This window comes from Triturus cristatus, chromosome 7 (genome assembly GCF_964204655.1).
Source record: "Triturus cristatus chromosome 7, aTriCri1.1, whole genome shotgun sequence".
In the NCBI taxonomy this organism is placed as follows: Eukaryota; Metazoa; Chordata; class Amphibia; order Caudata; family Salamandridae; genus Triturus; species Triturus cristatus.
This window is the reverse complement of record NC_140590.1, coordinates 1,021,651,080-1,021,667,259: the sequence shown is the minus strand read 5'-3', so window position 1 is coordinate 1,021,667,259 and position 16,180 is coordinate 1,021,651,080. Positions and strand designations below refer to the sequence as shown.

The following is a 16,180-nucleotide window of genomic DNA, read 5'->3' as shown; positions in this document are numbered from 1 at the left end:
CGACTGACCCACGTTCAACTGCTGTTCGCATGGAACCCTTCTCTACTTTGGCCTTCGAAGTTCACGTTTGAATATTTGCTACTACCACCAAGATCTGCAGCGGCTCCACCCGGCCCCTCACCCCAGGCTTCTGTGCGCAACGCAGCGGCCCTCCTACTCGTCACGGCTTGGCCCGCGCGGCTCTCAGCACCCGCCAGGTATGAGCCCGACACTCCAGCATACTGTGCTGATGAAAAGCCAAACAAAATCATGGCTACATTCCTGTGGAACAGGTCCTGCTTCCATGTTCACACACCAATCCAAATTGCTATTGACATCTGCTTGATATGTACCAAATCCAGAGAGCTCATCTTGGACAGGCCCAAATAATGAGTGAGTAGCTCATTCGGTATAGGGTTTTACTGTGCATTCTGGTTCTTGTAGACCTGATTTTAAATTGGGATAAGGGCGGACTAAAAGTCACAGGATGCAGAGCAAAAACTTGGATGAGCTACTCAAGCACAGAGCTGGAAACCAGAGAGCTCTGCAAACTGACAGACAAAAGTATATACCTACTCTTATTGTGTTCTCAAATTCACTCGTTTGTGGACTGTTCATACCAAAACCTATGCTCCATACTGCGGAAACACAAAGATTAAAGTCAATTGTTTTGCTGGATTTCCTGTTCCATTTTGAAGAAACGGATTTCACAGGCCCATTTCGGCTATCCATGATAAACAGAGACACACTGCCGGAGGGTTATATTTTTTCCTGCACTATCTCCAAAGAAGCAGAAAAATAAAGAACGAACAGAAAACACAATTATGGGACTAGAAATTAGGTTGTCAACATTTTCACACACATGCGTCCAAGCTGCTCGTTCTGGACATTTCCGCTCCGATGTCTTCGTTGGTCGTAGCACGCCCCGCCCCGGGGCAAGAAGAACCCAATGATGAAGCATGCCACCAAGGGACCTTCTGGTGGGTGAGGGTTATTTTAACACATTGTGTTTCCCTACACATTGGTAGGGAATACACATTTCATGAACAGTGGTAAATATACTTTGGAAGGATATCATCATTTGGTGTGCTCAGGGTGGATTCTTTTTGGTTCAACCTGTAAAGTACTCCAGTCCGCCACCAGGAAGAGGTCACTGACACCCCTGCAGGCTTTACCAGATGCAGTAGTTTAGTATTGTTTCCAGGTGGGCCTAGAGAGCCTTAAGTGCCGACAAACTTGAACACCAAGGATACACTGCAGCTTGGTTTTGCGGCGTGGCCCTCTTGCTTGCCGTAACTCACTTTTTCACAATGCGCATAAACCAACGCCTTATTTGCACAGGACACAAAATACGTGAATAAATGGAACGCAATGATCTTAAGAAAATGTTCAGAGATGTGAATTAGGTCAGTATATTCTGAAAGTCTTGCAGGCCGTCCTTCCGAGCCACACCCAATTGCATTCCCAGAGAAAAAGCACAAGGGCACAATAGATAAAGTATTATGTTTCCATAGTGTACCTTCAGCGCCTTACGCCCCTTTCAGAAGGGCTTGAAAACACATTACTACAAAACACAAAAAGCGAACCCCAAAATAGCAAGCTCCACTAAATCTTGCGATAAATCATTAGAGGGATATTCCTTTTAAGATTTTATGTGCGTTCGATTTGTGCCAAAAAAGGGGCTGTACGGCAAACATGGCTAGTACAAATCCTGCAGTTTCTAGAGCGCTGGTGGGCGCAAACGATGGCTATGCAACCATCCACTCACAGTCTGCCCTAATAGAAGGACTTTCTCTGTAGAGTGGAAAAGCGTTTAAGTGACACCTCTCGAGCATTTAATGAACATAACATCCTTTTTCAATGAAGTCAAACAAGCTCACACTAGAAACCAGTAACCCGTTTCTTCACATCAAGAATCCAATCCCAGTTTACTGATAAAATCACCATTGGGCAGTTGGCTAGTTCAGGAGCTTTATGATATGCTCTGGGGCCTACAAGACGTAACCAAATTGAAGCTGCCACTTGTGTGCTGCAAAACGCCAGGTGGGATCTCTTGAGTTTTGAAGCAAAATCGACTGGATTCAAAGGCTTTGTTGAGGACTCAAACCCCTGGCATAAGCAGTTCTGCCACAGAGGTCTTTCTCCTATGCGGTGCGGCTCCCAAGACCCTGCATACCTTGTGTGACCTTATAACATTCTAAGACAATTTAACAATATGGTTTTGCAAGATGACACTACAGCTTTGGCACACCAAGAGGTAAGCTCGGACTTGCTGATTATGGCCAAGACTTCTTGCAAACTATAATCCCCATGGACCCACACTATCCTGAAGGTTAATCAATCAGACCATTTATAAAGCGCACTACTCACCAGTGAGGGTCTCAAGGCGCGGGGGGGGGGGGTTGGGGGGTACGCTCCTGCTTGAACAGCCAGGTCTTGAATAGCCTCCTGAAGGTAAGTAGGTCCTGGGTCTGCCGCAGGTGGATGGGGAGGGTGGGGTTAGGGTTATTGCAGTGCACAATAACTTGATCACGCACCAAATTTGCAGGACAACGCTAATTTCCTTAAAGCAGCTACATAGTCCTCAATTGTTTGTTGGGTCAGCCTGTTGCCTATCTTGGCAGCTGCCCCCAAAAAAAGCATTTGCAATGCAATAGGTCTCGCATTATTAAAGTTTGAGCTAATGGCATTGCTAAATAATGCAACCCCAATAGCTCAAACTTTAATAATGCGAGACCTATTGCATTGCAAATGCTTGTTTAGATTACCATTGTGTCACTATGAATGTATGCTAGTTCCCTTTCTATTTCCAATCTCCTGAACAGGAAGTTCTGCCTATGTATCGGAAGCTGCACCTGCAAACGGGACTGCAGCGAAACCTGGGAGAGCGAGAAAACGTTACTGTGCTTGGCGAAGTGCCGATGCGGTGCTGAGCTCAGAGTAAAGGAAGGAGGCAGGCGTATCTCGTCAGTATTTATTTATTTAGCTTCATTTTTAAAAACAGGTGTGATTTTGCCTTTTCTTGCCTTCTTGGAGGCTCGCCATAAAGTGCCCAGGTCAGTCTTAAGAAGCAGAAGCCCGCCTGTCTAAAACATGTGCGAGTTAAATGCTGGGGTTTATTTGGGATAGATAAATTCGGGAGCACCCCTCTCCCTACAGGATTGCTTTAATGCTGGATTATCTGAGCCTTCAGGATTAGGAGTATAGGCATTTTCACCGAGACGTGGGTGAGCACACCCTCCAACACAGCAGACAGCTGTGCATGTAGTGCTTTATATAAGGCAGTGGTAGCTGTGGAAATATAGGAATTTATGTTAAAGAGGTGACCAAGCCTTGCTGCTGGTATCTGTACATAACCTCGACGTCACAGGGTCGAGATCTAACTAGTCCACTCACTGCGCTTGCCTGCTTATCATCAATAGCGCAATAGGTCCACTACTGGAGTGGAATCTGCCGAATATAAAAATTGCTGTCAGCACAAGTGTATTTGCTATGCATGTGCGTGTGGGTGAATATGTGTGTACGTGAGGGATTCTGACTAAACCACAGAACATATGTTTATTATGGAATTTGTGCACCTTGGTTTTATGAGCATGCTAGTACACAGTGCCACAAAAATGTGCCTAAAAAAAGATTGTGGAGGTGTCTATACAATAGAAAAGAAAAGTGTGTGTATGTGCATGCTAGTGTGATATTGGCCAGCTCTTACACTGTGGAGAGTATGTGTGCACGACGGTGTATGCTTACAAATCGTTTGCCTACATTTGTATGCAGACTTTTGTTACACTGTTTATATGTGTCTTTGGTGCATACTTGTGAAGAAACGAACATTCCGAGTGGCTTTTTTGTGAGTATCCTCTCTGTGTATGTCCATTAGAGTGCACTATGCGTTGGGGAGTATATTTTCTTGTCTATGGCACGCACTCTAATATTAAGTTAGTATTGTAACTAACTGTATTTAATTATTAGCCACGCATTTGCAAAGCCACGAATACAGCGATCGCGAAACTGAAAGAAATACCTTTTAGAAACAGAGAAAGCCACGAGTGGTGTGCGCACGCGCCTCAGCCAGCCATATGTTTTCAATTATTGCGCCCGTGTCTGGGCACGATAATTGAAACCATATGCCAGCATTGCGCGTAATAGGCACCAACAGGCCATGGGCGGAGCAATGCGCCCGCCTTTGGCCTATAGCGTGCCATCTTAAAAACAAACATGCAGGCAAAACCCAATAGCGTGACATGTAACTAAAAATACACGAACGCGCATGTACAATTCCAGGGTCCATTTCGGAACCCCGGACAAAAGGACTCACTTTGTGAGCAGTGCTATGCACTGCATCGCTAGGCGTGAGACCTAAAAAACTATGTCACCCCATCTAGTCATCTTGGTTCTACAGATACTAGGCAGATACTCTTGTTTGGAACTCAAGGTGTGGGCTGGAGCATGGCATTGGAATTTAGCATCCCAAAAAATCTGGGCTACCAGATACAGCGTTCCATATTTTAGGACCTTATTTTTGAAATTAATTTGATCTTTTCTTGGTAATCAACGTTTGCTCTATAGGACTGGAGACCTACATAGGAGCTTTTCTTGGGGGATTTGATATGAGACGTGCAGCCATATTTTGCACAATTTGAAATTGTTGCAAAAGGGCTTTTGATGAGGGCAATGCCATTGCCCAAGGGCAGACTGGACTGTAATAGTTTGGATTGAGATTCTCTTCTAGAAAAGGCAGTTACATAAATATATAAAACATTTTAGCTGACAGAATCAAGTTTTGGCTGAGTTTGCCGTTTGGTTGCTAAGTGCTAAGATCTGAGTCAATTCAATGGTGATCCCTAAGTTACTCAGGAAATTTGCTGGGATAGAGCATGTTTCCGTATTAGAGGGCCAGTAAGACATATTAAACTTCTTTGGACTGTTGGGAACCAGAAGCAGGTCAGTCTTAGTTGAGCTTAACTTAAACAAGATAAGCGATATCCAGTTTTTCGTATACCATAGCTTAGGAAATTTGCAATTTACTGGTTCGGCGAGGAGTACGGACCTAAAACTTTCTTCAATTCAAACACAAACTGTATCAGTAACGTACATGCAAAAATTCGAACCCAACACATGGACAGCTAGTGCGAGGTAATAAATATTTAAGAGTGGAGACAACATCAAGACCTGTTGTACTTCAAACGTAGGAATTGTGCCCTTAGAAAATAAGGATGCACTAGTCCGCTTGTGTTACTCCATTAAGAAACAAAATGACCAATTTCATGGCTGTGCCATAGATCTCAGTTTCCGTTAATCTGAAAGTTAGTATGGTGTGTTCAGTGGTGTCAAAGACAGCTGATAAATCGAGGAGGCAAAGGGCACTGATCTCTCCCTTACCCGTTTCGCTACTGAAACCTACGTGATGTGGATCCCACAGGTTAAGTGCTTCAACAAATGTAATAAATTGTGAGTAGACCCATTTTTCAATAAATGTTCCAAAAACTTTCAAGAACTTTTCCAAAAAACAAAAACATAGGGTTGAGATGGAACTATAGTTACTCAACGGCTTCTATTCTAGATTAGGCTTTTTCAATAAGGGTTTCACAACAGCTTGCTTCCAAGTAAATTGAACTTTTACATTCATCAAAATGCAGTTTAATATAGGGAGTATAATTTCAGGATTTACACGGATCATGGGGTTGAGTATTTTTGCAGGGCCATTAGGTGATCCCGAAGAATCGGAAGGTGGCAAGTCTCTGCAACAGCTGTTGCAGAAACAGATTGAAACTATTGATTGGGAGGAAAAAATGGTCAGCAGAATCTCCGCAATCAGGGAGAGGTGATGGGAGAGCCTGCAAAAAATAGCAAAGATTTTATTCTTTTGCCAGGTGATTTGTTACAATCTTTCAGTAAGAAAACTAGAAATTCAAGGTGCCATTTCCTCCCGTTTCAGTTTAATTTCACGACACTTATTTGTTGTTTTGCTTCCAGCTGAATAGGAAATGTAAGTAAAAGGAATAGCCCAATGAGTGCTTTAGACAACTTCTAGTAGATCTTGTGCCTTTTTATGGTCACAGGAAAAGACAGGGTCTAAAATCTTCCTGCCATCACACACCTTGGCTCAATGACCCAAGACAACAGCACCAATCGGCTTGCTTACATACCACACTAACATGCTTCCTATGCAGGCCAAACTTGAATTTAACAGTCTCACAACAGAGAAGTAGCCTGTAGTGTAGCGCAGTATCTGTTTACAGAATTACTTCAGCACCTCGCCAGGAGTTGGAAAGGTTATATAAAGCGACTACAACACAATAAATGAACCTAAAAAAGGAGCTAGAAAGTCATTACACAGTATACTAGAAGGCAGCTTTGGCAAAGCAACAGTCTAGAATGCTACTTGGCCCTTGCTGAGACTTTAGGTCTACAGCATAACGGATTACGATACAAACAGCAGCATGTCAAATGGGTTACACGTGAGAAGTGGCGCCATTTATAAATATTAAAAATGGTTGCATCCTTTGTTAGCTCACAACTGTTGGGTCTTGAATACGTAAATGAAGTGGACTTTTCAGTATTAGAAGTATGAGCCTGTCGGAGCTATGGTGGCAGAGGTAGGTAGAGGCTGTGCAAGTTCGCCCCACCTAAATGTAAAATAGGAAACGGAGGGTGGGGTGTAATCAGTCAGCATGACATTGCCTAGATGGACAGCATCCTTATAACTCACGAAGGTGGATTCCAGTTGCCACCGATGGTTGCAGGGGAGGGAGGTCTTCATCAGTCCTCAGAGTATAGCTGAAGAGATGGTGGGCAACTACTACCGCTGGGTGCAAATGAAGACAGTAGTCACTGGATACAGGGTAGATTAAAGGAGGTGGGGATTTGAAGTCATTGAAGGAAACAGGCCCTGGGTGCAATGGGGAATGACAGCAGCAGCCTCTGAGTACCGGTTGTGATTCTAGGGAAAAGCTCCTTAGAGCAGGTAGTAGAGAGGTAGCAACCCTAGGTGCAAAAAAGAAAAAAAAAATGGGGCAGGGCAATTGAATGCGATGACCATGGTGCAGAAAAGGGGGAGTGGGGCAACATTCGGAGAGGAGAATTTAAGGCAGCAACCCTGGAAGCGAGGGATGGGTGTTGATGGCAGTAGTCTCTGGTTGCAGGGGAGTGGGTGAACTGAAGGCTGCAGCTCATGGGCGCGGGCGGGTACTGAAAGAAGCAACTATTGGGGGGGCGATTCAGGGCAACAGTCCATAGACACGGGTGAGGGAAGGGATGAAAGGCAGCAGCCCCAGGGTGCAGGTGTACGAGGAAAACAGCAGCCCCTGAGCGTAGGTGGGAGGAAGTAGTAAGACAGCAGCCACCTTTGTGCAAGGGGGAGGAAGAAGAAAGGCAGTAACCACCTTAATTGCAAGGAAAAAGAAAGGCAGCAGCCGCTTTGATGCAAGGAGGCGTGTGGAAGGCAGTCCCCCCTGGGTGCAAGGGGTATAGCTGGAAAGCAGACGCTCCTTGACATACAAGGGTATTCAAACCAACTGTCACTGAACGCAAAGAGAGAGGCGAAACAAGGTCGCAGTCGGTGGGCGCAAGGGAGGAAGGTATAATGGGGGTGTGTGAAGGCAAGAAGCCTCTTGGGTGCATGACTGGAGGATGGAAGGCAGAAACCTCTGGGTGCAGGAGAGAGGTTGAAAGACTGCAGCCCTAGGAAGCATGGGGGGGGGGGGGGGTACGACCAACCTAGACCGCCCCCTTCCCTTCCCCGGGACGCACACAGGGAGAGAAAGCAGTAGAACCCTGGTAGCAGAGAGAGTACAGCAACCGTGTGTTTAGTACAGCGGGCAGGTTCATGAGACAGTGGTAGGAACAGGTAGGACCCTAGATGGGGGGGGGGTATGTTTGGTAGAGGAGAGAAGGATTTATCAGGATGAATAAGTCTTTTATTTATTCTCATTTTCCCTTCGTGGTGCCTTTCTTATGGCCTCGTGACACTGACAGTAAAGATGCATCTTACAGTGAACTAACTGCCATGAGGAGGCGGCGTGCCCCGTCAGTGGTGGGAACGAGGGTCGTACCTTGCACACACCTCCTTACCTGCGGAAATCGAAGCCCATGGCGCCCCCTCTCTCTTGCCGGGTCTACTCCGCCTCTACCCGGATTCCCCTCTTCAAGCCTGCCGGCTACACACAGACTGCCGGATGTGACATCACGTAGAGACGCTCGGCTGCCAGCCATTGGCCGGCAGTGATGCGGCCAGGGTGATAACTTCCGGCACTGATTTAAAGAGACTGCGGGAGGTCCACGTGGGAGCAGCCCATAAGGTACTGACAGAAATGGGCGTGTCTATGAACAGGGGAGTTGAGGACTTTTCGAAAACATGTGATTACCTCTGTAAGTTTACATTTAACAACTTGTACCCTCGAGCGCATTGGTCGAAAAATAAACGATCGCTTTTATTTTAGATCTCTAATTACCGCATTTTCACACACGAGTATTTATCGAGCCCTGGTTAAATATTTCCATTGCTTTCTGATACTTGAATGGGCTGCGTTATACAGGGTTACGAGTGAAGGAACATGCAGGAAAAAAACCTAGGACTGAACGAGCTAAGATCTACATCGCTGGTTCCTAAGAAGATATATTCTTGTGTGCGTCGTGGGGTATCATTATTTTGCCTATTTTGAAAACAACAAACGAATGAGATAGGGTCTTTTATCCTTTGCAATACTCTTCGCAAACCTATTTTAATCATTGGTTTTATGATAAAGAGAAAACCATGGTTGCAAATCAGGTCAGCTGACATTTTGTAATTAATTATAAGCAGCTTGTCACTTTTGAAAGCGGCTGTAGTTCAGAATACGAGAATCAGATAAGTCACCGTGAACAGCAGCCGTCCAAGAGAACAGTATGGCTGCCCTAAATGTCTCTTTATTAGCTGTGCATTTTTGGTAAAATGGTCCTTGGGAAAGAGGTGAAAAGATGTGTATTCTTATACTATATAAATAATAGTTCATTTCTTCTAATTGGTCTTTCCTTCACATTGAGTGCCGCCCATTGCAGCAGGCATTATTTGCTGTAAAATACAACAATGTCGTTTTCTAAATTCAGATGAGTGGTGACAACCCATATTTTATAGAATGGCATGAGAAAATTAGAAGGTTGTTTTTATTAAGTTATTTCAGACTTCCAAATATAATAAACGATTGCATCGTCAACTCAGAAAAAACACCTGTGTTTGAAATAGTGGACTCTGGAATCCTGGACTCTCCAGTGTGTAATAAGTAACCCAAAATCCAGTATCCTGTGTATCACATTTATGTATGAAATATTTACTAAGTGTTAGGTTCAAGTTAATTCTATTGTTTTAATTAGTTAAAACAATAACCATTTTACAAAATAATACGTATTCAAATACATTTCATTACAATTTATTAGTATCATTTAAAATTAGTCTTAGAAGAACTTTCATTGAATCATACAACTTATTCTTGTTAGGATAATTTTTTTATAAACAGATGTACTAGAAAGACCGGGTTAAACCGTCTTGCCAAGTTGGGAGATGGTTAAAACAAAAAAGGTAATGGTTCCTATTTATCACGTTTGTGAAAGTAAGTAAATATTATAATTATGGAAGCTACCAGCCACTTACTTCAGATCATTCAGTTTATTCTTGTGCCAAGATTTTAGAATTTAACAGGTATACTAGAGAAACCAGAATTGGGCTTTTTGCCGGCTCGGTTGGTGCTTTGAACAAAGTGGTTGGTTCAATGTAACACATATTTGTGCAAAAATAAACAAGCATTATATCTTTTGAACCCTACCAATCAGTCTATCTGTCGGGGACGCGCTTTTTGAACTCACCACTGCTACTACTTGGAACCAGGCTCGCCGTGAGGGGAACGGCTTCATCAGCGGGGCCATAACGAATCTCACTCGATCTGGGGCATCGCCGGGAGGCAGCAGAACTACACTTCCCAGCACCCTCAGCTCCGGGCGCCTGCCGCTGATGTCATCAGGCAGCGCCCGGGCTGTATAAATAACTCTCAGGCCCCACGCAGCGCGGGACGCGCTTTTTGAACTCACCACTGCTACTACTTGGAACCAGGCTCGCCGTGAGGGGAACGGCTTCATCAGCGGGGCCATAACGAATCTCACTCGATCTGGGGCATCGCCGGGAGGCAGCAGAACTACACTTCCCAGCACCCTCAGCTCCGGGCGCCTGCCGCTGATGTCATCAGGCAGCGCCCGGGCTGTATAAATAACTCTCAGGCCCCACGCAGCGCCTGGAACAGTCTGGGCTGGGCAACCCCTTTAACGTTTCCTGCACTCCACTCCATCTAAGGTACTGTTGCCACACTTTTTTCCACGGGCGCCTCGCGCACAAAACTGTTTGTGAAATTGATCATCTATTAATTATTGCTTCTGCACTTGTTGTACCACTTCTCCCTGCAGTCTGCCCAATTGTCCATCATTATGCCACCAAAGAACAACAAAGCTAGGGTGGCAAACGCTCATTTTACGGGGACAATGGACCAATTTGTGACTAAAGTTAACTGTGTCATTGACAAAGAAATAATGCTTCTGGAGCGCCGCGTCTCCCAGGATCTGGCAGCCGCCAGAAGGTCGTCCTTGGGATACCTCGCTAATGTTCGGTCTCCACCATGCCAATCTTTATCTTCCACAAGCGTAGCTAGATCTGACACAGATGCATCAGCCCAGGAGCTGCCAGCCAGTGGAATCGTTGCTAATACTTTAGTGGAGGACCAGTCTCTGGTCCTAGACTCTTTGTTATTGTCCCCCTGCCCTCTGCCGTCTGCCCAGAGCACCGCCCCGGAGTGTAGCACTAGGCAGCTTCGGGAGCGCAACTTGGGGGCTATTCCCAAAACAACTCAAGGACGCCCGCCTAGCACTGGCAGAAAGGGCAAACGCCCCAAAAACAAACACAAGGTCCCAAGTCAAAAGGGAAAAATGAATAAAACCCCTGATATCATCGAGCAAGCCCCACAGGGGGCCCTACTGGATGATCCTGCCCCCCATCCTATTTCTACACCACTAAGGTTAATAAGTCAGGAGGAGGGAGATGGGCAAAGCGTAGCGGCCAAGGGTGGGACTCCTGACCCTCTATGTTTGCACGACATACGGGATTTAATTAGGTCCTCTCTCTGTCCTGTGCAGGATAGACTTCTTAAAATTGAAGAACATCTAGCCAGGATCGAACGCATTCTAGGGGGTCTGTCCACCGCCTCAAGCTCTACTCTTAGGCCAGAGGTCCCTAACCCAACTGCCATCTCTAGAGTCAAGAAAGTCCCGCTAGCCCCTAAACTTCTGCCACCGGCCCCAACTGAAAGCCAATCCCTAACCACACCTAACGCCCCCCCTAGAGCAGGCAACTCAAGGAAATCTATTTTGCACAGCCAAACTGAACTATTTGAGGCTGCTAGGCTCTCAACTCCAGAGTCTATAGCCATGGCTAACATTCCCAACTTGCCTCCTGAAACAGCTCCATATGTTGTAATCTTGGCAGGAGTGCCTGAATTGGAGAGTAATGTATCTGAGTCGCCAGCAACCTTAAGGAATAGGGTTGTATACTGGCTCAACATAAACAGACCACTACCCCCACACATTAGCGCCAAAATTCTTATGGTGCGACGGGTTCCGTGGATAGGCCACTTAGCTAAAAACATAAAGGGTGACTGCATCCTAATCAACTTTAAGGATACTAGAACAGTTGAGCATATTTGCAATTGGAGGTCGACCACCACAGGCTCAAGTATTTTAACTCTCCCTTTAACCTATTTTTATCCACCTGGTCATTTTACAGAGTCTTGGACAGTTGTAAAAGGAAAAGGGAGAGGCCATCCACGGGGGAGTCGGCTTATACACCTGCCACCCCTAGACTTTATGCCTACAGCAAATCGCTTCAGCAGTCTTGAAGCTGTCGATTGACTGCAGGTCAGTAAAGTCACCCTAGCCCCTCCTCCACTCCTCTCAGCAATTGGTCCCCCAGAGCCCACCTTAGTGCCTGATCTTTTGGGGCTGAACCTACCTACTATGTCAGCGAGCCCGACGAGGCCCATCAGTAGCTCTGATCCCCCGCATATTTATTCCACATACTCCTCAACCTCCGGGGTATCCACACCTAGTCTTCTTAAGATTGTCTCTTGGAATACTGCTGGTCTACGCAACAAATTAGATCTCCCTGACTGGAACACCTTCATAGAAGAATACGATATATGTATCTTCCAGGAAACCTGGAGCGTAGATCCAATATACAAACCAGGGTTCTGTTGCTTTTTTATCCCAGCTATTTCGTCAGGTCGTGGGCGCCCTTCTGGTGGCCTAATGGTATGGATCAAGGCGGATCTTAACCTGAAGGTCACCATTGATGGTCGCTCCACGCCTGATATAATGAGGCTCACTATTAAAGACACCCAGAATAGTCCACCCTGGGAACTTTTCAACGTTTATTCCCGTGGCACTCAAGGGGGTGCTAAGTCGCTCACCATCTCAGCACTCACAGAGTTACTCTCTGCATGCACCCCGAAATCTTATCTTCTTGTCGCCGGTGATTTCAACTGTTCTTTTGAACCACTTGCCGCAGAAGATTTACTGGGTGCACATGATGAGGACACTAGATGGAATATCCCCTCACTTTCCTTGAACCCTGTCAAAAGATGGACCCCTGCCGTAATTCAAATGAACGCCTTAGCGTTGGAATTCGGCCTAAGAGCTGCCAACGGGCGCACCCCTTCTGATTTAGTGGGCGCTAACACTTTTAATAGACTAGGCAGCCAAAGCAGAATAGATTACATCTTAATTGACAAGAGGGGATGGAAATTTGTAGTCGATATGGCTGTAATTCCATCTACATCCAGTGACCATAATCCCCTGTCCCTCTCCATGCGTGAAGTCTGGCATAGACAGGCTACCTCCCCTTTACTAGGCATGCAGCTGTTGACTAAACAGCTTGAGCCTTCTAACTGTGGAAGATTCCTTAAATGGTCTAAAATCGCCCTCAGCGACAGCAAACTTTCTGAGTTGGAGAATATTCTTGCTGACTATACCACTAGGCTTTCCTCATTATCTGAGGACATCTCTAGCTATACTAAAGTCTATGTGGATTCTACGAATGCTATTGGGGCACTGTTTATTGACCGCAGGAAAAAACCCAACCCTAGAGCTGTAAGAGAGAACGATTGGTTTAATAAAGACTGCAGAACCAAGAAAAATTGCCTAATTTCCGCAATTAAATCTAATAATTCTGCTGAGGTTAGGCAAGCGAGGCAGCTTTACAGGCAAGCCCTCGTATCTGCTAAGAAACTCTGGGAAGAACAGCGTTGGGTCTCCCTGAAATTAGCGAGCCAAGCAAAAAATGGCGAGCTTTTTTGGTCTATTATGAGGAGATCATCCAGCGGTGCTCAGGCGCAAATCCCTAATCACATCACGGATGGGGAAAGGTTCAACCACTTCAGGAACTTGTACGCAGATCCTGAGGTTGCGGTAGACCAGCTCTCCACCCCTGGGATTACAGAAAGATCGCATGACCATGTCCTGTTCCCCAGCATTAAGGAGAAAGAGGTCCAAACCGCTATAGATAAGATTGTATCTGCCAAGGCATCAGGTCCTGATGGCATTCCGGGAGACCTTTTTAAAGCAAATCCAACAGGCTGGGCTGCGTTCTTTACCATTTATATTAACAGCCTATTGAGTGGATCCCCGGTGCCGGAGTCATGGAAGGGTGCAGAAGTAATCCCCATTTTCAAGAAGGGCCTATCAGCTTAATCGACTCGGGTCAGAAGCTGGTTGGCAGGGTTCTTTTGGAGAGGATACATTCCTGGGTGGATGAGGAAGGGATTTTAACCAAGTTCCAGGCGGGTTTCAGGGCATGCACCAGCACCATTGACCAAGCTTTCAGGTTAATGCTTCTTCATTGGAAGACGGTTTCTATCGGCAAGGGTGCTTTATACCTTGCGTTCATTGACCTTAAAACCGCCTTTGACCTGGTCCCCCGCGACCGTTTGTGGTCAATCTTGGAGGAGCTGGGCATCCCTTCCTACATTTTGAAACTCCTCATCCGAATGCACGAAGAGAACTATGCCTGCATCAGATGGGGATCACAGGGCCAGAAAACAAATAAAATCCCAGTGAATAGAGGGGTTCGGCAAGGGTGTGTCATGGCGCCAACACTTTTTACGCTATTTGTCAATGGCGTGGTCTCTTTTTTGCTTGAAGTTGAAGCGGATGTTCCCGCTTTGGCGGGCGATAAAGTTCCAGCACTTCTTTTCGCAGACGACACCCTGTTAATATCAAAAACTCCGTCTGGCTTACAGAAGTTGCTACAGCGCTTCTCTTTGTTTTGTGAGCGCAGAGGCCTCGTCATCAACACCACCAAGACTAAACTCCTTTATTTTAATCCCTCAAAATACTCTGGTTCCACTCTGACCCTAGAGGGGAAACCATTGGAGCGTGTCAGAGAGTTTGACTATCTGGGAATCAGAATCTCTGACAGGCTCAGATGGCAGCCTCATATAGATAAAATGGCACTTAATCTGAAAAGAGTAACTGGTGCTTTGGGCAAGGAATTTCGGACCTCCACTTCCAAACCTATTACCCCAGTGCTAAACATCTATGCAGCAAAGGCTGTGGGTAGTGCACTTTATGGCGCCGAATTATGGGGCTACAGTTGTGTTGATTCACTGACTACCAATGAAAACAAGTTCTTCAGGGAACTTGTATCACTTCCCAGGGGTACCCCGACTAAACCACTCTTTAGTGATTTTGGCAGGCGTTCAATTAGGGACTTAGCCACTCTCCGCCCTCTGTTATACTGGGCGCGGCTGTGGCGAACCCCTGAGCTCTCTAATTATGCTGAAGGGCTCAGGGAGGTTATGAACCTACAAGGTGCCCATAAAATTGAGTGGCTTGTAAATACAAAAAAACTCCTGATTGCAACCGGCCTTATAACTGACTGGCCAGCGGGGGAACCTCTATCAAAGATTGAAGTTAAGCGAGCCTATTGGGCTTGGGTGGATGCCACGGAACAAAGAGACCCCAACATTGGAAGGTTGACAGAGGCTTTTTATCAACATAAGTCAACTATTCTTCTAGAACCATACCTTGACTTCATTACCAAGCCCAGGGACAGGTCACTTTTTATCCAGTTCAGGTTTGGGACGCTTCCAGTTCGCAACTATACTAGTAAGTGGAAACCCCCCCACAAGACCCCCCCTGACTGCCCTTTCTGTCCTGGTGTTACCGAATGCGTCTCCCATCTTTTCTTTGCATGCCCAGCCTACCTATCACCTAGGACGAAATGGCTTAAACCTGCATGTCTACTGTTAGGAACAAGGGATCACATTGTTGCTATGCGAATCCTTAAAACCACCACTAATACCACCTTAGTCTGTGGAGTGGCGAAATTCCTAGGATGGGCATGGCTAATCAGGCAAAAATCTAGCAGGTCCAATTAAAACTTTTTTACAATATTGTTTTTAATTCTCAAAGCTGCAAAAATTTAATACATTTTTAGATATTTATTCCAAACTGTTTTTTTAACGACATGTTTTAAAAATAATGAATTTGTAATTGTTTTATGTGCTTTGTGCTTTTATGACATTATGTGTCGAAATAAAGCTTTGTTGATTGATTGATTAATCTGTTGTGTATTTCCTATCGAGAGGCGAGCTCTTATTTTATCCTTCCTATTGCTATACATGCTAAAATACTGTTTGGAATGCATTCAGGATAAGTTCATAATGTATTTGTTTGCAGGTAATCAGAAAGAGTTTTGTACTTCCAATGGGTACATGATGAAAACGTTCACGATCTACATGATGGGGGCTAGTCGGTAGCATGATATGGTGCCTTCCCTGAGTAAGTTCAAAAGTCCTGGTGACTAAGGATTGAATTTGCTTTCGCTTTGCTATAGTTGGGAGGTGAACTACTATGGTGAAATTACCTGACACCAATTTCTTTGAGACAGGCTATTTTCAGGAACTTAACAAATGTGCAAACTAATTGTGGGTCGTCGGGGTCACAGCTAGTGAATATAGCTTCCCCACATGATCGAATGTTTGTCATTGAAACTGATCTTTAAATGTTGTAGCCGGAGCATGTGCAGGCGTGGACAGAGGAAAATCAAGTGAATAAGGTCCTCTTTGTCATTGCAGTGCCTGCACAGTGTCGGACCAGTGCATTTTCATGCTGGTCTAGTAGCTAAGGCAGG

At 45.5% G+C, this 16,180-nt stretch overlaps 1 protein-coding gene across 1 annotated transcript in view; it reads right to left on the bottom strand.

The window, feature by feature from the left end:
* The window catches only part of ERGIC1 (endoplasmic reticulum-golgi intermediate compartment 1), a 335,849-nt gene extending 327,650 nt beyond the window's left edge, over positions 1-8,199 (bottom strand). The window contains exon 1 of the mRNA XM_085618080.1: positions 8,050-8,199. Coding sequence (XP_085474206.1) covers positions 8,050-8,069 — 20 coding nt within the window. The 5' untranslated portion in view covers positions 8,070-8,199. The remainder of the gene's footprint in view (positions 1-8,049) is intronic.
* Between the last annotated feature and the right edge of the window lie 7,981 nt (positions 8,200-16,180).